The 20,434-nt window shown below is 48.3% G+C and overlaps 2 protein-coding genes across 2 annotated transcripts in view; one reads left to right on the forward strand and one right to left on the reverse strand.

Annotated features, from left to right (window-relative positions):
• The window catches only part of PRDM4 (PR domain containing 4), a 15,655-nt gene extending 1,752 nt beyond the window's left edge, over nucleotides 1–13,903 (forward strand). The window contains exons 3-10 of the mRNA XM_010152896.1: nucleotides 1,165–1,959; nucleotides 5,057–5,206; nucleotides 6,396–6,514; nucleotides 7,625–7,710; nucleotides 8,839–8,966; nucleotides 9,317–9,631; nucleotides 11,966–12,134; nucleotides 13,444–13,903. Coding sequence (XP_010151198.1) covers nucleotides 1,165–1,959; nucleotides 5,057–5,206; nucleotides 6,396–6,514; nucleotides 7,625–7,710; nucleotides 8,839–8,966; nucleotides 9,317–9,631; nucleotides 11,966–12,134; nucleotides 13,444–13,753 — 2,072 coding nt within the window. The 3' untranslated portion in view covers nucleotides 13,754–13,903. The remainder of the gene's footprint in view (nucleotides 1–1,164; nucleotides 1,960–5,056; nucleotides 5,207–6,395; nucleotides 6,515–7,624; nucleotides 7,711–8,838; nucleotides 8,967–9,316; nucleotides 9,632–11,965; nucleotides 12,135–13,443) is intronic.
• Nucleotides 13,904–15,901: 1,998 nt separating this feature from the next.
• On the reverse strand, nucleotides 15,902–20,191 carry LOC104510599 (periodic tryptophan protein 1 homolog; the record flags this gene model as incomplete). Its single annotated transcript, XM_010152897.1, has 6 exons — nucleotides 15,902–16,002; nucleotides 16,744–16,849; nucleotides 17,298–17,419; nucleotides 18,207–18,297; nucleotides 19,214–19,325; nucleotides 20,112–20,191. Coding segments are annotated over 6 exons (612 nt in total), but the record flags the coding sequence as incomplete, so codon positions are not given.
• Nucleotides 20,192–20,434: the final 243 nt, after the last annotated feature.

Consider the following 20,434-nt stretch of genomic DNA (forward strand, 5'->3'; position numbering starts at 1 on the left):
TTTGCCATTCTTCTGAGCTGGTATAATTTATGCAGAAATGTATTTTTTCTTGTAGTCTTCTTGATGTTTAGCTGTTTCATAGGGCTCTTCCATCAGTCATCTTGCTGCCTTCAAGGATCCTCCTTGTTCAAGCCACAGGACAGCATAGCACGCAGAAATATTTGATGTGTCTGATTAAGTTGAACTGTCTATTTCTTGGCTTAGCCATTTTTAATGGGGTTATGCTGCAGAAAGATTGTCCATGCTTGCATACTTGTAATAACGGGCATGCTTGAATGGAAAACTTTTACAAAACAAACAGCTTACAGTGTTCAAGGCCAAAAAGAAACATGCTGACTCATACCTTGCAGAATCTGCAAAATGCGTCTGTCTCCGCTGGAAGTACTGTTTACTTGAACATGCTGATGTGTTTCCTTCAAAGAGGTTTTGTAGCTGCTGTTAGCTTTGTCCCTCAAGAGCGGTGGGTAGTATGTAACTACAGGTTGGTGTTTCTTCAGGTCCAAGGTTGTTTGAAATTAAGGGTCTTTCCAGAACTACCAGAAAACATGTTAGGGTTTTTTGATTTAAATTGAACTGGGCTGTTGTTTAGGAGAAACAACAAAGGTTTCATTTGAGAAAAGAGAGGAGGTGACTGACCATACCTTTGAGAAGCCTTACCTTCGCCCTTGGAGTGGCAGTTGATGATCTCAGAGATGGACAGTTTTGTCAGTTGGAGGAAGGAATTGTTAAAACTAAAATACTGAAGCAAAAATGGTGTACCCTGGAGAAGTGTTTCTACTTCTTTTAGCAAAGATGAACAAGGGTTGCCAAGTGTTAGATTCCACTAGAAGTCCTTCATCCTTTGTGAGCTGTTTCTCGAGGATGAAGAAGTACACCTAAAATGTGAAGAACCTCTTCCTGGTTCAGTCTGTGTACTGCGGAGCCCAGGTTAGGTGCTGCCAGCAACTTGGCTGTTCGGAGTTTCACAAATAAGTAGGGACTTGCTCTGTTGGATAGAGGCTCTGTGTTTGTTGTCAAGTGGTGCTTCGACAAGAGTGTTGGGTTGGCATATATTTGTGAACCAGGTTTTAGAATTAGTGGTTTTTTAATTGGATGTGGTTTTGTTCAAGTTTTGAAAACTGATGTCATCTCACTCTCTTCTCTTTCCCCCTCTCATTCTATCAGGTATCTTATCTTACTTGGCTGACAGACCTCCACCTCAGTACATCCATCCCAACACTATAAACGTTGACAGCAATCCGGCATTGTCGGTCTCCAGCAACCCCTCGGCCCTAGATCCCTACCAGCCCAGTGGAACGGTGGGACTGGAACCAGGGATAGTCTCCATGGACTCCCGCACAGTGAACGCACATGGTGCTCAGAATCTGCATCCTAGTGACAGCCACGAGGTAGCACTGGATACTACAATCGCTATGGAGAGCGTTTCGAGGGTGACCAGCCCCATCTCTACTGATGGGATGACAGAGGAGCTTACGATGGATGACGTAGCTGGGGATCATTCGCAGATCCCAAACGGCTCCCGGAGCCATGAACCTCTGGCCGTGGACACGGTGGGGAGTAACTTGACGTCGGACGCTGTGGGACATGGCGGTGTCATTCCGATTCACGGTAGCACTTTGGAACTCCCTGTTGTTATGGAGCCCGACCACATTGCTGGGCGGGTGACAGGAATTTCGGACAGCACACTAAATGACCCCATTCATACTGTGGCCATGAGCACCAACTCCGTGAGCGTGGCGCTCTCTACCTCACACAACCTAGCTTCCCTGGACTCGGTAGCCTTGCACGAAGTGGGCCTCAGTCTCGAGCCGGTGGCAGTGTCTTCCATAAATCAGGAAGTAGCCATGGGGCCAGGTCACGTGGATGTGTCTGCAGACAATCTTGCCTTCGTCCCATCCTCTCTGCAAATGGAAGACTCCAATTCGAACAAGGAGAACATGGCAACCTTGTTTACCATATGTGAGTGAGCGTTTCCTGCTTCCCTGGGGAAGGGCTTGTCATGTAGCTGTGGTCTGGTGGGATGACAGGACTCTTGTTGCTAGTCTTAGAGATTTCTGGTGAAAGAAACTTAGTTATGGAACAAGTCCACGAAAGTTGGAACAGCTGCAGTGGCAGGTTAACCTCGCTGAATCAATGCTGGTTGGGAGTAGACATAATAGGGTGTTTTAGCATCATTCTCTTCGTATCCACCTCCTGTGTTACCTTGAGGTTGGAAGAGTTCTTTATGAACCTCTGGCCTTTTGTGGATATGCTGGTATTATCCTTTGCAATGAGCCTTTTTAAATAGCACATTACGAATGACTCTTCTTGCTTTGTTAAAAAAACCTGAACACCACAACAAACACCAGCACATGCCATACATTTCGTCAGGTGGGTGTGGTTGTTGAGTATGATGCTGTGAGATTTTGCAGAATTTTTACTGAAGCTTGAACAGTCCCCAGGAAAACATTGCTCCCAACAGGACCTGCTGGAAAAAATAGTGTGTGGGGGGAAGTTTTTAATATTTCTAATTATTCTTATCGAAGGACTACAGTGCAGAGGTTAGTTATTGGCTAGGAAGAGAGGAGCACGGGACATGGCACTCTCAATCCTCTCATCATTCAAGGAGTGGTATTTCAGGACTGTGAAGTTCTCGTTTGCTGGGGCAGGCACTTGAACGCCTGCCCGCAGCACGCCTGGCTCCCACCAGTGAAGCAGAAGGCCAGCTTGTATGTTCGGTTTTATGGGCTGGGGTCGCGCTGCTGAGCGCTGCTCTTGCACGCAGTCTGGCCCTACAGCTGCCAGAGCCTTACGACAAGCTTTGCCTGCAGAGCGTTTTTCAAGCAATGGAAATAGTGCCTTGATTAGCAGTGGGAGAGGTGCAGTTTAGTGCCAAGTGTCTAGTCAGACGTTGGAATTACAATTTTCATTCTGTGGGATAAAATATAACTTCGAATCAGGTGTGTGTAGAACTGTGCTGAGTTCACAGTTCCCAGAGGAAGAGTTTGACAGTTGATGCACTCAGAAGTTCTTAGGAGCATCTGCTGCATGTCGAACAAATGATCCCAGTGCTGTGTTATCCCACACGCTCGCGGTGGAATCGCTTCTCCTCTTCACCCAAGTGAGAGTCGATGTGTCGGCTTATTGTCACTCTACTTAGGATAGTCCTGAGCTGTTTCCCAGCTGATGCTCCCTGTGGGTAGGATGTTGTAACAGCCATCGTACGCCTGCTGCTTTCATGTGAATTGCAAAATAGATCTCTGGCTTGGGAAGGTTTACATTTTAACTTGTTGTTCTTAAAATTCTCCTGAATAAAACATGAATTTGTGTCCGGACGTGGGACAGCAAGGAGGGGGGTTGTTTGAGCTTCTTGGTGGCTTTTCCTCACTGAGAAGGCCGGAGTCGGGGCCCTTTCGCAGAAAACCTTTTACACTGTTTCTAAGCGGGAAGAAAAAAGTGTGGCTTTGCTGCTCTCCTAAATAGTTGGTAAACTTTTAAGTAGACCTTTTTTGGTCACCTTTGCTAGTTACAGTTCTGGGTATGCAAATCAGAGAAGTAATCACTGTGATTTTGTTTTCCTCCTTCATTATTTGGCAAGGAGAGAAGTGGAAAGGAAACGGTACATTTCGCTTCCTGTAGAATGTGGGATTGGGGTTTTTCTTTTCAGATTCTTAAAAATGATGAATCCCTAAACCTTTCCAAGTGGAAGCACCACATGCCGAGAACTTGCTTTTCTTTCTCTTGGGGCTAGTCCACAGGACCCATAGTGGGGTGTGCTAGGCAGCGCTTAAACACACCCAACTCAAATAGCGTTTCTCCCTGCTCAGGTCTGGTGGTTGTCACCACTGTACTCCTGCGTGACATCTGTACGCATGAAGCAGTTCTTACTTAGGCTCTACCTGGCGTTTTTCTGAGTACCTGCCTATCTGTAGTTGTGTCGTTGCTGCTCAAACTGAACTTTTTATGGGTTCAGATTCTGGTCCCCTGCTGTATCAAGGGAGTGTCCCCAACTAAACAATAACGGAGCTGCTGTTTATGACTGCTGAAGATTGTTTCTGTGACAGGCTTTTGTGCCAGAGTCGGGCCACCAGGAGGCTAAGGAAGGTCTTTGTGGAGAACCTGCTTCATCAGCTGAGCATCTTTCTTCAGAAGAAGAGTGATTTATCAAGAGAGTGGTTTTTGACCAGGTGTCGGTTGTTCCATCCATAGAAATTTAAAACGACATAGTTTTTCTAGATGAGTGTTCTCTGCTGTACTTTTCCCCAAATGTATTAGACTAAATACTTTGAATGGTTTATTTTTCAGCAGTACTTGTGCTGAATGACAGACTGAGAGAGTGATGCTTCCGATGCTTCTTGGGCTTTTGTTTTCATTCCGTTCAGTGGCATCCCGTAGAGGTGTAATGTATGAGTGTATTGCAATGGGTCCTTCAACAGCAGCAGTGAGGTCAGGCTTTTGCTGCTGTGAAGGTTTGCACATTGTCAGAATTTAAATGGAAACAAGGGGATTTGTGGGTACAAATCAGAAAATATTAGAAAGAAGACCTTGCTGTCCTTTTGCATGAATATCCTTGAGGTTCTACATGCAAGAAAACTCTTGTGTTAAACCCATAACCAGTTGGAAAGTGTTTTGATTTGGTATGGCTGGAAATTTTCAGCCAATAAAGGTAATTTCACTTGTGATCGGAGAGAAATGGCTCTTCATCATCAGCATTACTGCCAGTTCTGGGTAGATGACCATCCATTTTGCAGTAATTTTGCTGAAGAGTGGACTCGGTCCCATTGCTAGATTGCCACTGCGGGGATAGTCTGGAGCCCAGGTGATTCGTTTACCCTCAGGAAGGCAAGTGGAGATCCTCATGTTTGATCTGAGTTGGGTAGGAGCAGTGACAGTGCCCATCTGACTGTAGTAATACGGTTTATCTTCTTCGCGGTAAGAGCTAGTAAAGCGGACGAGTTAAACCAGATAGAAGCAGCCTTTGGCAGGAGCTGACCTGAAACACACTGGTAGGGAGCTGATTCCACCGTGGGGACCGTTGCATCTTTGTAATCCCTGTTGTCCCTTCCTCTCTCTGCAGGGTGCACGCTCTGTGACAAAGCATACCCGTCCGACTGCCCAGATCACGGGCCTGTCACCTTTGTCCCCGACACCCCAATAGAGAGCCGAGCCAGGCTTTCTATCCCTAAGCAGCTTGTCCTCCGGCAGTCTATCATGGGAGCTGATGTGGGTAAGAATCAGATTACTGTATATTTCTATGCAGAAATTGAAAATACATTCATTGCCTGAAATCAAAAACCATAGGGAATTTAATGCGGGAAAGAACCAGCCTAGAGAGGTGGTTCCCTCTTCTGTAATCATCCTGACTTAGGTTCTGCAGGAGCTGTTGCCCCCTGGTTACTGCTTAGGCTTCATCCTTCCTGAAACACTTGATAAGGCCGAGCACAAGCAAGGTGTGGTGTGTGTTTTTGTTGTGTGCTGAGCAGCCCAGGCACAGCTTTGCTAAAGAAACGTTACAGCAACTTGAGTCTGGGGGAAGGTAATGAGAAGTGATGGAGGAGATTTCTGTCTGCTTGTTCATCAGCTTGGTTTGCTGCCTGTGGGTCTTCTGGATACTCCCACTGGAGAATTGACCATGAGTACCTCTTTCCGCCCCCAGCACCCCTCCCATTTACATTTGGCATGCAGACTGTGACCTTGTCGTTGGATGTGGACCTTGTTACTGTATTTCACGCCATTGTCACCTGGAAATGGAAGAGTACAGTGCAGTGCCCTAAGGATCTGAAGGCTAGAGAAGAATGTGATTATTGGCTTGCTTAGCGATGCTGCTTGTTGAGAGTAGATTACATCTGTCTTTTTCAAGCTGCGCTAGTTTCCAGTGTATTCCTAAAAGCTATTCAGTGTGTTCGTGTACACCTATCTCTATATAAAAATGTTTAATAATAAATAATATACACGCAGGAATCCCTCTGCCCATGACAGAAATACAGCTGCCTCTGGGGAGAAATGCAGAAGCTGCTTAACAATGCCCAGCAACAATTCTGGAAATTCCTGGGGATTAGGTAGGCGAAACGTAGTTACTGAAACTAGTATTTTCTGCTTCTGCAGAAAGTGCCATGAAAACTTTAATTGGTACAAGTGGCTAGGATCTTAGTGTTACAGCTTACTGAAAAGTGAATTATTTGCTTTTGACAAACAAAAGGAGTATTTGTAATCAAACCAAAGCGGCTCCCAAAAGTGTCATGTGGTGGTGGTGGTTCTTGTCTCTGCTGTAGGTTTTACATGTGAAGTAGAAGCTTTGATGAACTTTTGCCTAGATATTACCCCTGGAGCATTATCTCAAACCTCCCACCTCGTTGTTATGCATGATTAGTTGTTTAAATAATTGATTTCTGCAGATTCTGGTCTTCTGCTGATAGGTGTGTGGACACGAGAAACCATTCCTGTAAGGACTTGTTTCGGACCTTTGATCGGGCAGCAGAGCCATTCTCTGGAGGTGGCGGACTGGACGGACAAAGCAGCCAGTCACATCTGGAAGGTCAGTCAGTGGATCATAGCATCACAGAATGTTTTGGGTTGGAAGGGACCATCTATTTCCAAACCCCCTGCCACGGGCAGGGACACCTTCCACTAGACCAGGTTGCTCAAAGCCTCATCCAGACAGCCAGGGATGGGGAATCCACAGCTTCTCTGGGCAACCTGTGCCAGTGCCTCACCACCCTCTCCGGGAAGAACTTCTTCCTGATATCTAATCTAAACCTCCCCACTTTCAATTTAAACCTGTTACCCCTTGTCCTGTCACTACAGACCCTTGTAAAAAGTCCCCCCCAGCTTCCTTGTAGCCCCTTCAGGTACTGGAAGGTGTTATAAGGTCTCCCCAGAGCCTTCTCTTCTCCAGATGTTGTGGCTCACAGAGCCTGCAGGCATGCTTTTACCTGGTGAAAGCCACCACATGACACAGCAGCTTTGACATTGTCATCCTCGCCAAAAAATCAAAATTAATGCGGTTTGATTGTTTCATACTTAGTGTCAGCGTAGCAGAGCTGTGTACCATGTAATATGCAGGTAATCAGTCCTGGAGTGCGACAGACATCTCAATGCCTTGCCACTTAAAGGGCTCTGTGTGGTTTCCAGTACTGGTGTGGAGCTGCAGCAGAGATTGTCTATGAATGACTAGGCAGCACTTGTTTGTTTTGTATCGTTTATTGAACATTCCCCCCAGCTGATGAATGATTTATTTTAGGAAAGCTGCTTTAAAGCTTTCTTTTTCACATCATTTCATGTTCAGAAAATAAAATTGTATAAATAAGTATAAATAAAACATGTGCTGCTTGCCCAGATGTTGTTATTCTCAAGACTTGGCATGTAAGAAAAGCAGCCAAAATGCATTTCTGCTGGGAGCTAAAGGTGGTGTGTGGGAAAGATGCTGATAAACAGTTTTTCTAGCCTCCTGAGTAGCAAGAAAGGTCACGATTCCTGTGTGAAGGGGAAAGTAAGGAGTAAGAATAGGGCTGTGGTCTTGGCAATGGCAGTGGAGACCTCCTGGCTTGTGCTAGGTAAACACATCCCTCTCTTAAAGAAAGAAGCTAGGTTTCACTGCATTTGTCGCTGTGTTTTGTCCTAAGATTGCATTTCTTTCTCCTGGTAGATCTACCACAACGGTGTCCTGGAGTTCTGCATCATCACAACTGATGAAAACGAATGTAACTGGATGATGTTTGTACGCAAAGCCAGGTGAGAACAACCTCTGCGGTGCCAAGTAGCTTGGAGCCTGAGCTGCAGGCTGACAGGAGGCTGTGCTGGGGAACGTGCACTGCTGCACTGACTGCCCGATGGGTAAGGAGCTCAGGGCCAAGGGGCCTTCAGGAGTGACCTGGGCATCTTGGACTGGTGGGGAGAATGAAACAGAGTCCCCAGCAGAGAATGTTTCGGGGGAACTGGTACACCTGCTGTAGCAAAACAGCCCCAAAACCTGCCCACATATTTTGTTTCCCTATTCCTAAAGCTTTGAACCAGGTTCTTTTTTTATTAGGTTGTTACTGTCTTCCCTCTGTCCCATTCCTCTTGGAGACGTCTATGAAGATGACGTCGATGGTCTTTTTGATTTGAATACTTTATTAGCAAAGTGTCCCTGGGTTCTTTTAGCCAAGTTCCAAGCTCTTAAGCTCACAAGAGCTGCCCTTTTCAGTCTTTCTGCAATGAAAACCATCCAGACTGGCTTCAGTATGGCTCCATACATGGTCCACTGAGAAGGCTGAACCTTCCCTATTGCTCTGGGACACACAGTCAGTTTCCCCTACAATTCATTGCTCCCTTATGCAGGAGTCAGGAAGTTAATGCTTGATCCCCCATTGCAGTGGGGTAGAGCTTTTGCTGGTTTCAGATACTGGGAACAAAGACATGCAAGATACAGCTTCAGAACATGAATTATCGCACCTTGGAAATGCTTTTCAGGAGTTAGTTTTGAAGATAATTTTGCTTTAAGATTTCACTGATACTTCCTTCTTCCTCATGTGTTCTCTATTTCCTAAGGGGATTAATGTGAAAAAATACATTTTTGTAGTTTCTTGAGATCACAAATGCTCTTCTCTCAGCCCACTCGTGTCTATTAATAATTTTCTCAGGAGGTATCGCAGTGGTGTGAAAAATGTATCATTTGGTGGAGCAGATTGGCTCTCTAGGTCCAGTTTTCCTTTCCGTTATTAAAGGAGAACAGAAGTGACAGACATGAAAGTTCTGATCATGTGCTGAGAAGCACTGAGGTTCTCATGTTACCTATTTATAGGAATTTCCTCTTGTTTTCTTTCTCACAAAGTCACTATTTCTGGAGAGTTTTTTTCATAACTCTTGTTCTTGCCATAGGAACCGGGAAGAGCAGAATCTGGTAGCTTATCCTCACGATGGAAAAATGTACTTTTGCACCTCTCGGGACATCCCACCTGAACACGAGCTTCTCTTTTATTACAGTCGGGACTATGCACGACAGCTGGGTGAGTAAGCACTTGTCGTTGTTGGCTTTTCAGGGAGCATCAGTTTGGATTCCCTTCCCGTGCCGCCTCTGGGCACCTTTTGCTAGGTGAAGGTGTTCCTAACCCTCCCTCACCTTTGGTTGTGGTAATTTTGTTTTGGTGGAGCTGTGCTCAGAACCATCCCAGAGTTTGGCCCCCCAAAACACAAGAAGGCCTGCCTAAAAGGGTTGCAAAGCAAGCACTGGCGCCGAAAGGAAGGGGGGTGAAAACGGCTGCAGCTGGCTTTGCTGCCACAGACGGCGTGTTAACGCGGATCACGCTCTGTTAGGCCTTGCTGTGCCTCATTTAAAGTGACCTTTTTGTGCCCAAAGGTGTCCCTGAGCATCCAGACGTGCACATCTGCCACTGCGGAAAGGAGTGCGCTTCCTATGCGGACTTCAAGGCCCATTTGAGCAGCCATATTCACAACCACCTCCCCAGTCAGGGGCACAGCAGCAGCCATGGGCCGGGCCACGGCAAGGAACGGAAGTGGAAGTGCTCCATGTGCCCCCAGGCTTTCATCTCCCCTTCCAAGCTCCACGTCCACTTCATGGGGCACATGGGCATGAAGCCGCACAAGTGCGATTTCTGTAGCAAAGCTTTCAGCGACCCTAGCAACCTCCGGACACACCTCAAGATACACACCGGTAAGGGCTGGGGGCTGTGCTGGTTTAGTTGGGCTGGAGTCTGAGAGAGGTGCCTGTGCTAGTAAAACACTGGGGCAGGACCTGCTCTCTCCAATCTTGGCCAGCTGGCAGGGGATAGCTTGTGTCCATGAACCTAAGCTCTTAGAAACATAAGATCATAGAAAGTTGGGGGTTGGAAGGGGCCTTTAAAAATCATCTAGTTCAGCCCCCCCAGCCGTGGGCAGCGATATCTTCCTCTAGACCAAGTTGCTCAAAGAATCATCCAGCCTGGCCTTGAAGACATCCAGGGATGGGGCATCCACAGCTTCTCTGGGCAACCTGTTCCAGTGTCTCACCATCCTCTCTGTGAATAATTTCTTCCTGATATCTAATCTAAACCTCCCAAATTTCAAATTAAACCTGTTACGCCTTGTTCTGTCATGAAATGTTCTTGTAAAAAGTCCCCCCCCAGCTTCCTCGTAGGCCCCCTTCAGGTACAGGAAAGCTGCTACAATTTAGAATTTCTCCCCTGGAGCCTTCTCTTCTCCAGGCTGAACTAGCCCAACTCTCTCAGCCTGTCCCCATGGCAGAGCATCCCTCAGAGCATCTTTGTGGCCTCCTCTGGACTTGCTCCAACTGGTCCATGTCCTTCTGATGCTGGTGGCCCCAGAGCTGAACACAGCACTCCAGGTGGGGTCTGATGAGAGTGGAGGGGGAGAATCCCCTCCCTCGACCTGCCCTTCTAAGACTGGCAGGATCCTGACTGTCAGTAGGAATGGTCCCGTGCTGACCCCCACCAGTGCCTGGGTGCTGCCCCGGAGCACTGCTTGGCTGGGGATAGGGCTGCGCTGGCCTCGGCGGTGTGGGTGCTTACAGAACGGTATGTAAACCTGCGCTCTGGCTGATGGTGCCACATCTGGAAGCCCTTGGTGAGTTGAAGTCGGTTACACTGGGAAGAGGCATCGGCCTTTGTCTGGGAGACAAACCCTTTGGTCCCACACAGCAGATCCAGTGCTGGCAGCTGTGACAGAACAAGGGTTCCCTTCCGCTCATGAGAAAACGCCAGCTGGGTTTGAGAGCTTGTAATGTGGACAGGTGCCCACTGAAATACGGGGCTGAGAGCTTTCCCCCTTTCCTGCTTGAATTGTTTTTCATCTTAAGGGAACGACACAAGACTGCGATTGGTGACTGTGGGGTCAGACTGGTGTGTGTCACTCATCAAACCTTAGTCTGAACGTGCTGGTGACTTCTGTGGGCATCTGGATGTTGCTAGAGGCTTTGGGGATAAAGGGAGAATTGCCAGGAGATCAGTGAATGAGCACAGAAAGAGGAAATCAAAATAGTGGGTGATTTTTCAGCTGTGTAAGAAGAGAGGAAATAGGAAAAGGCAGGGATTTAACACAGTGAGGATAGAGAAGAGGGTGAAGGTCAAGTACAGGCCAGCAGGACAGTGTGGATATTTTTCCCTCTGTTTTTTTCAGGAAGGTTGAAATAGCTGTTGGGAATCACAGAATGCAAATCACAGAGCTGGAAAGGGAATAAAACTGGGAGTTCGGTGCACTCAAGTCAAGCATAGGGAGCTGTGTGCTCAGTAGGGAGGAGTTTTAAGAATCTCACCAAGTACAGATGGGGTGTCCACGGCCACAGAATACTCAGTGGGACAGGGGTTCAAACCCAGCCTGAACTCTGTGGCCTGCGGGGGTTTCCAACTCTTTCTGGCAAAGAACAGTGGAAGAACTACAGCTAAGTGGAAAACATGGGATAAAGCACAGGAGTTACCACAGCGCCAGTGAGCTCTGTACCTGTGTGTGTTAGGTAAGAGAACTTGTGTGTCGAGACAAAGGCAGTGCAGTGCATCCGATGCGACTGGGCTCCTCCGGTAAGGCATCCGACGGAGTTCTGGTGGGAAGTGAATAAAGATGAGGATGTACTAATGCACAGTAACTAGGTGGCGACCGTGGGAGCTGCTGCAAAGCAGGCTGCTGTTACTTTTTACTCAGGAATTCATCTTGGATAAGCCTAATCTTGCTAAGTGTTTGCCTGAATCTCTGCTGGAAAATTTGCATCACAGGAAAGGGATCCATCGTTTGAAACGGTAGCATGAAGTGGGCTTTTTGGCTTGGGGCCATGGTGGGTATGTGTGTGAAAAGCTTTAGGAATGATGAAACAAAGCCAGATGCCTGGCTTTTTGCATGGAGTGTAACTAGGTAGGCCTTCATGCTGGGTCTGAAGGAGCTGCAGGAGGAAGCAGGTCTTGTTCACAAAGAATCTGCCTGTATTCAGGGTAGAACTTTGTTTTTTGGAAGTGGTCAGGTTTGTGTGCTTACTGTACTTCTTGGGATGCTGCAACCCTAGGTCAGAAGAATTACCGCTGTACCCTCTGTGACAAGTCCTTCACCCAGAAGGCTCACCTGGAGTCGCACATGGTCATCCACACAGGGGAGAAGAACCTGAAGTGTGATTACTGCGAGAAGCTCTTCATGCGGAGGCAGGACCTCAAGCAGCACGTGCTCACTCACACGCAGTAAGTGATCTCACACCCTGTGCTGGACTGCCCAGAGCAATAAATAATGGAGCCAGACATCCCCAGAGAGAACCTCCAGTTTGCAAATAGTTTGGCCCTAGGGAGCGTGGGTTCATCTTTTCAAACGGCAGAGAAGTCAGTCTGGACAAATCCCCTGTTACCGGGTGAGGTTGTCCTGTGGGAGTGTTTGCCATATTTTAATGACACAGTAAATTCCAGGCGTGCACCTTGTCTTGGGAAATGGCATTCTGCAGTGTCCAGCAGTTTGAAGGGAGGGGAGGTTACTTGATTTACGGTCAGTTATCTGCTAAGAACTCTTTCCATATCCCAACATGACCATGAAATAACACAAACTCCTCGACGCTACTCTTGCTGGGTAGCTTATTAGTGAGGTCTCCCTCTGTTAGGGGCAGCGTTGGGGTGCAGCCATAACCAGCTCTTACCTCCCCCCTCCCAGCTCCCACTCAGGCGCTTGGTGCCCTACTCCTCCTGCAGGGAGATGCCCACAGTCAGGGCAGAGCCGCACCCCCCAGTTATCTACAGGCCTCTCCCAGCCCCTCAGCTCTCTGCCAGGCCAGCTCTTCCCGCTCCATCCTGTCTGCTTACTCCCAGTCCAAGGTCCTCCCATAAAGGCTGCTTGCCCAACGCTAGTCCCTCCGCTTGTTTTGTTTTCAGGGTCTGGTTCTTGTACTCACGGGAATCTTCTGTCACGTTGCCTGGGAGGCAGCACAGTGCAGCCAGCAGGAGCAGGAGAGGCAGGAGCAGGAGAGGCAGGCACAGGAGAGGCAGGCGCAGGAGAGGGAGGCATGCAGACAGACTCTCTGCTGTTCGTCCTTCCTGCCAGAGGCAGGAGCACTACTGCTGGTGGGTGTCCTGCAGGGTCATCTACAGAACGCGACTGTTGAAGTCTGGGAAGCCTCTGCTCAGCACTGACAGACCGAGGGCCGTCAACACTCCGCAGCTTTGTGTTCTGTGTTGTTTTCTTTAATTTATCATCAGGGAAGAAAAGCGGTTGGTGCGAGCCAGCAGCGAATCCCAAAAGGCTGACTTCTGCCAGCCGTGTTGCAGGGCGGGGGGAGCAGAGGAGAGGGACTTTGTGTACGTGCTGCAGGAGAGAAAGCTGAGCAGTAGTTACAACTCGGTGCTGTTATTTCTAGTCTGCTTCTCCTTCACGTACGCTGAGAGGAAGATTTAGGGGTCAGACTGGGGAGGTCTTGCCCAGAGGGATTTTGGGGTCAGAGGGGTCTTGCCCCCCTCCCCAGTGTCAGGTAGCGCCATCCGCAAACTGTAACTCTTGCATGTCTTGCAGAGAGCGGCAGATCAAGTGCCCCAAGTGTGACAAGCTGTTCCTGAGGACGAATCACCTGAAGAAGCATCTCAATTCACATGAAGGAAAGAGGGACTATGTCTGTGAAAAGTGCTCCAAGGCTTACCTAACCAAATACCACCTCACTCGCCACTTAAAAATATGTAAAGGCCCCACGTCCAGCCTGTCGGCCCCCGAGGAGGAAGAGGAGGAGGATTCAGAGGAGGAGTTAATAGACTCTGTGAGGACTGAAGACTGCAGAATCAATAATGGAGTCTATTCAGCAGGTGATGCCCTCTCTGGACACAAATGAAGACAAGAGGGAAATTTTCCTGGCTATCAAAACTGGGGAAGGAGAAAACCCACTCTTCCTTGTTCTCCCCAGTCAACAGCGTCTGTCAGATGGGGAGTTTTCCTTCTGTTCTGGTTTCCGCGCTACCACCGCTTAACGAACTCTGCAGCCACAGCACTGAACGAGAACGGACCGTGCACGTACAAGGGAGGAGTTGCTGCAAAGGAAGCGGGAGGCAGGGAGATGTTTTTCACACACGCTGCACATACTTCTTTTCCAAATCACTCAGATTAACCCATCCAGTGCCGGGACACACGATGCACCTTGCGCAGACCTTGGAGTACCAAGAGCCACAAACCAGAAAGGTAGGCAAGCGACTGCAGTGACCTCTGAGCTAACTGTCCTTAACTGCCACAGCCACGACCGTAAGGAAACCAGACCAGACGTGGTGGTGGCAGTTGGTGCGTTTTTAGTACTTTTTAACTGAAGGATGTGGCTTGGCACCGAGCAAAGACTGTCAGCGCTCAGGTTTCCATCCAGAAGTGGAAAACGCCACCCTTTGGTTAAAAAAAGGCCAGTGAAATCAGCCTTTGCGAAGCAATTACGCCACTACAGAAAATAAAGAATTGGCTTTTGGAGAACAGTTCCTGCCTCGTCTCACTCTGGTTCAGCCGAACACGTAAGCGGGGAGGAGGGGAGGGCTGTACAGATGCGGTGAGGGTGGGCCGGTGTTTGCAGTGTACGATACTGCTTGTGCTTTAAAGCTTTTACCACCGCGAGAGAGGGGAGGGGTTGCTGCTAACACTATCCACGGAATGAAGATGTGCTTCATGCAGTTGGTTTCTTCTAAAAAAATTAAAAATGTGGCTCTTTTCTAGTGTTCTTTTTTAATATTTACACATTCTGAAAACAGCTTTCCAGTTTCTGATAATGCTGCCAAGAGAAATACCACCACGCTTCTGTCATCTGCCTCTCCCGAGCTTTCCTGGGACAAGGCAGGGGTAGGAGCGCCTGCAGGAACCCGTGCAGCTAGGAACTCATCTTTAAACCTTGTCTGTCTGCTCCGTGGCCCCCGGGCTGTGCTTCGGTCTCTGATGAGGTGGCTAGAGGCTTATTTGTGAAAGGAGCCTTAAATGGCCAAGTTCAGCCGTCCCTCTCCCCACACGCTGTATCGCTGGGAGAGCTCGCGGGCTTCTCCAAACCTGAGAACGCACAGTGCTTGCCCTCTGAGATCAGTATGTGAAGCAAAAGCTCCAGAAGGACAGGATGTTACTTAAAGTAACAGCATTTCTCCCTAAAACAAAAAGCAACTTCCAGAGCTACAGTGCCAATTAATACCAGAGGCAGAGACAACAGAAATTACTACCCTCCAGGAGCTAAACACAAAGCATTTATATCAAATGAAAGCTCTGTGACCCTCGCTTTGTGTCCTGGCAGACTCATCTGCTGAGCAGTAGCTCCTTACTTCCATTCAAACTCTCTATCTGTATTATACTGGGAGCTTGTAGAAAAACCCAAACCACACGCAGCACCAAGAAGCTTCAGGTGCTGCGGAACCCGGGAAGAGAAACCCTTTATCTTGAAGGGACAGAGCTGGGATACTTCTGGTTTGATACTGGTGACCTGAGGTGTTAAAGTCGATTCTGCTCAGGGACTCCAACTCACTGCCCAAGAAATGCTCTTGAGGCTTAAAAAAGTTACGTAGGAGAACTTTATAAATCTGTATTAGAAATCTGTAAATCTCGCCCCAAATTAAGGATGTTACCTATTTACAGTTTCATTCAGGTTTTGTTTATTACACAACTGTTGCCCGCAGTACGTTTCCTTACGCCCTTAGGAGGCATTTACCTTCCTGCAGTACTCGGCGCGCTCTGGTAGCGGCAGAAAGCTGCTCAGTGCATGTTCAACTTTACACACAGCAGCAGCCCCAGTTCAGGGATCGTAATCCAGAGCAAGCGATTTAACCTTTCAGAGCCAGCAGCGGAGGCAGGAACTCGAACTGCTGACTTAGAGCTTACCCACGTCACCGCGTTTCTTAGGCTGACCTGAAGCAGCCTGCAGGTTGCAAGGCACTCAGGTAATTTCTGTGAACTCTCACCAAATGGGGGGGTTGTAGAATACACGAGCCATAGTCCATTAATTACTGTGATTTTGCTGACGTTTGGTCCATCACGATTCCATTGCTGTCTCCGGATCGTTGCTGCTGCTGCCGGCCACGGAGCTGGCACTAGCCAGAACAAGTCTCTCTCTGTTCCCAAAAACGTCATTCACTGCAACACAGATAGGGGATTGCTTACGAGGTGTGCTTCCAGGGGCAGGGGAGGTGCAGCACGCATGGCATGGTGAGCACCAGGCATGGAAATCCTGGCCTAGCAGGGGTTTTAAAGCTTTTCCCCTTACCCTGAGGGGGCAGCTGAAGCTCAGCTGTCAGAACAACCCCCCACATGACAAACTGCAAGTCCTGTTACTTCTCCTCGAGACCATCTCTAGAGGTTTCCCTGAGCATCTCTGGAGGTTTCCCTGTGTGTAACTCCTGTACCTCAGCACTGTGAAATGGGTGAGTTTTGCAGAGAGAACCGTTAAGTTTAAATCATGTATTTCTGGTTTCAGTCTCTCTGGTTTCCACCGAGCTCTTAATAGCCTTCTCCCAAAATTCGTGCCATGTAGTTACACGCAGCTGCAAGAGCTTATCAACACGAGCCCTCACTTCTGCTCCTGCAGGGACTCCACAGCGTGACACCTGACTACAGCAGGGGCTTTGGGAGGGCAGTAAAACGTGGGTAGTGCAAGGAACCGGGCATCACACTCCAGCTACAGGAAAACAAATGGCATGGCAAACACAGCTCTCCGTGTTGGAAAAACCCCATGTTTTTTGAGGCTGAAGACGCGAACTCGAGCAGTTGTTGCAAAACGCTCACCAGCAGCTTCTCGCAGAGCCGCAGCACTGAATACACGCACGCCTGCCGGGGGTGAGGGGAGAACCGCAAGGTCCGAAGAAATGGGAACCTTACCTGCAGAAATCTTGCTTATATCCCAAACACGCAGCCCTTCTCGCTCCCCTCCAAAGGCAAAAACGAACGGGAAGTCGGGGCAGCAAGCTGCACAGAAGAGAACACCCTGCGAGGGAGGGAGGAAGACAAAAGAGGACTTTCAAAAAAATACCATCCTAAAATCAGTCTGGCACATTAAAACACTTTGGCCAAGCAGGGTCTAACCAAGGTCAGCTCCCTGACGTTTCCTGAAGCTTCCTGTGCACACGCACAGCATTAAGAGCTGCCCATCATGAAGAGCAAAGCACATCTTTGTCTGGAACCTGGCAGACCTACAGTTCTGCTGAGACCGCCGCACCTGCTGTTCGGAGGCTTCGAAGCAGCCTGCCAGCTCCGTGCGGAACGGGAGACTGCACTGGAATGAGAATGATTTACCTGCAATACACAGCGTGACTATTTTTTTTCCCCTTAAAAGGTGTTGTGTTAGGTAAAACAAGCTTCAAGCTAGACAAAAGAAAGACTAAGCAGATGCAGTTTATATGTAAACCTTCTTGGAATCAAGGAATAAACATTACCATTTTCATATCCCTGGAATGGATTAAACTGGGTCTGTCTCCTAGGATATCCCAGATTTTCACAAATTTGTCAGCAGATGACGTCACGAGGCACCCCTTGATCTGACTGCTCAGCTGTAGCCCTGGAAGACGAAGAGTGCAGCGGCATGAGAGCACGCGGTAACCACCACCCCACCGAGGCCAGGAGACCTGAAGCCAAGTCAGGAAAAAGAACCCGATATTCTCCTCACACTAAACTGTCCCAGCCCAAAGGGGGAAACGTTAAGGACGGTTCACGCTGCCACTGCTCCCTGTAGTGAGAGCAAACCGACTTCCCGTAGGCCTGCTCCGTCTCTCAATCCAAGAGCAGTAACGGTGCAAAGATGCTGCGGTTCTGCTGCTCACATCACGTGATCTGGCTACCCCAGATCCTTTGCCAAAGGACGTCCCGCTCCAGGACAATGGGGCGTGTTCCCATGGTGTTTTAGAGGCTCCTACACTGATCAAATAAAGTAGCTGAAGGGAGACGGGGTGAAAACCTCCCCATGTGCCGTACCAAAATCATCTCCAGAGGAATATCAGTATACAGTAATTACTGATAGAGGAGGTAAACATTACAGTTCATAATCCCAGACCGGATTCCATAGTTTTTGTTCTTCCTCACCCAAAACCACGCAGAGGGTGTGTCCAGAGTGAACAGATCTGTTTGATACGCTTATTCACGACGAAAAGTGTCACTGTTGTTAACAATACTCTGCCTAACAGGGGCTTCTCAGCAGAGGTTGGTTTCACGTGCCAGCTACCCACGATTAGCAGCCACAACTCTGACTTGCCCAGCAAGGACTCAGGACCACCTCAGTCATACCAGTTAACGACATTTTCCAGATGTGCCTCGCCCCCGGAGGCAAACACAACGCACCCAGAATTTACCTGACACCTCCTCATCGTGAGCTTTCAGAGTAAACAGCGGCTTATCAGAACGAGCATCCAGGCAGTACACGAAACCATCCTCTGTGCTTGCCTAAGGAAACCACAAAACAAAACCAGCTGTAGGCGCTGATTTGGAAAAAAGCTCCTGTGAAATAATACCCACCCTCTAGTAAATCCCTGTGGTTTGACACAGACTTGCACAACTCCTCCGTAAGGTGTGTTACACAGGTCTGCATCCCATGTCAGACTCCAGCCAGCTGGTGCCTGAGCTGTTGGTGAGGCACTGGCACAGGTTGCCCAGAGAAGCTGTGGATGCCCCATCCCTGGAAGTGTTTAAGGCCAGGCTGGATGAGGCTTTGAGCAACCTGGTCTAGTGGAAGGTGTCCCTGCCCAAGGCAGGGGGGTTGGAACTGGATGGTCTTTAAGGTCCCTTCCAACCCAAACCATTCTGTGATTTACGTACCTAAGCTGTGCCGTGCTGACTTACTACATGGAAGTCTTAATCCAACACAAATCTCTTGAACTGTATTTTGAAACAGGTTGCACCGCTAAGCGCCGCTCTCGCGTTAGGGAACGAAACACAGAGCCTTTAGCCTGTACTTAACTGCCAGTCCAAACATTCAGAGCCATCCGGCGGCTGCACACCAGCCCTGGGCAAAGCCAAGGGTGAGAAAGACCCACAACATCAGCCCAACAGAGCAGAGCACCTGCTTTTGTCAGCCGTATGCACGAAGCAACAGAACAAGACGGTCCTGGGCACAGCCAAGGCATTACTGTCACTCAGTACCAGCAGCCGGGAGGGCAGCTGTCACAATGAAGGTACCAAATAAGCAGCCGGTCTCCATAGGCGTTTAAAAACCCCACCCAGCACCACCCTCCCACAGACTGCACCTTTAAAATACGCAACGGTTCATCGGGTCTGTCTCACGATTCAGAAACACGGTGAACACAAAACCAGAGGTTAAAAGACACGGCAGCCGACCAAGAACAGAGGAGCAGGTACTCACTAAGAAATTACAAGGTGAAAAATGATTCCAAGTTACTCTTTCAACCTGACCACTGAACCGCCACACTCGATGGTTCTCTTGGGGGTTTCTGCAGTCGTAGAGCACAGCTGATCTGGGGGAAAAAGGCACAGGAAATGAAAAAACCAAATATCAGAGCGGAACACTTTATCAAGTTTGTTTTGCCACTGGCATCCACAGAATATAAAGTACAACTCGAAAGGGAAAATAGAAACAACTATTAGTTGTCCAGCTCAGTGACAGATGAAAACTCCTCAGATAAACACAAGCTATTTCCACATGCTTCCAAGTTCCATCCCGGTTACAAACAGCCGCGCTACTGAAACTAAGTGCACACAGCTTGAATTTACTCCATGTGTAACATTCTCATCATATAGGAGACCATAATTATGCAAATACATTATGTATATAATTATTGATTATGAACAGATTTCAGTGACGTCAAGTTAACGACTATTCAGAAGTAATACACTAATTAAGGAATCAATCTGTGATAGATGTACGGACACTTTCAGATACGCTTTAATAAAAAGAGAGAAAAGATTGATCTTTAAAAGTGGTCAGGGAAGTGCTGCTCCAAAAAGGAGCAAGAGCAGATGGGAGTCAGTGGGTCCTTTGGGACTCCACAGTCACATGCTGGGCCCAGGGGCATAGCCCACTCCCACTTGATCCTATAACTACAGCCAAAGAAATGGGATGTAGGTTTCTCAGCCCCTGCACCTGGCATTTTATAACCACAGTTCAGTACACAGGTGATTTTCAACAGTCTGACTTCCAGGTTATGAAGCATCTGCCAGTATCCATTGGAAAGCCTGTGGTCCTGCGTGGCTTTACAGGGAAAAATCCACAAATGCAGCCTGCTTGTTTACAGCACCCGCACACTGGTTTACAGGTGTCCGTGGGATCAGAGCGCTGGTAAAAAGGGATCACGAAGCTGGTCTCACTGTTTTCTTCTTTACGCTGAGGGGAAGGACAGGAGACAGAACCGGGTTCCTAACAACAGTAAAAGGTTCTTCCCTGACACTTTTGCTTAAGCAGATGTAGCAAGAGGCTAACACAAGCCAGACAGCACAGAGGTTTGGCTGAAGACTGACAAGTCTTTAAATATTTTAACACAAGGACAAAGTCTTAAAAGCAGAATAAAATATCGATACAAAAACTATCACAGTTATAGAACCAAATGTGTGCTGGCAGCCCAGAAAG

The sequence above is a fragment of the Eurypyga helias genome, unplaced genomic scaffold (assembly GCF_000690775.1).
Source record: "Eurypyga helias isolate BGI_N326 unplaced genomic scaffold, ASM69077v1 scaffold39715, whole genome shotgun sequence".
Classification (NCBI taxonomy): Eukaryota; Metazoa; Chordata; class Aves; order Eurypygiformes; family Eurypygidae; genus Eurypyga; species Eurypyga helias.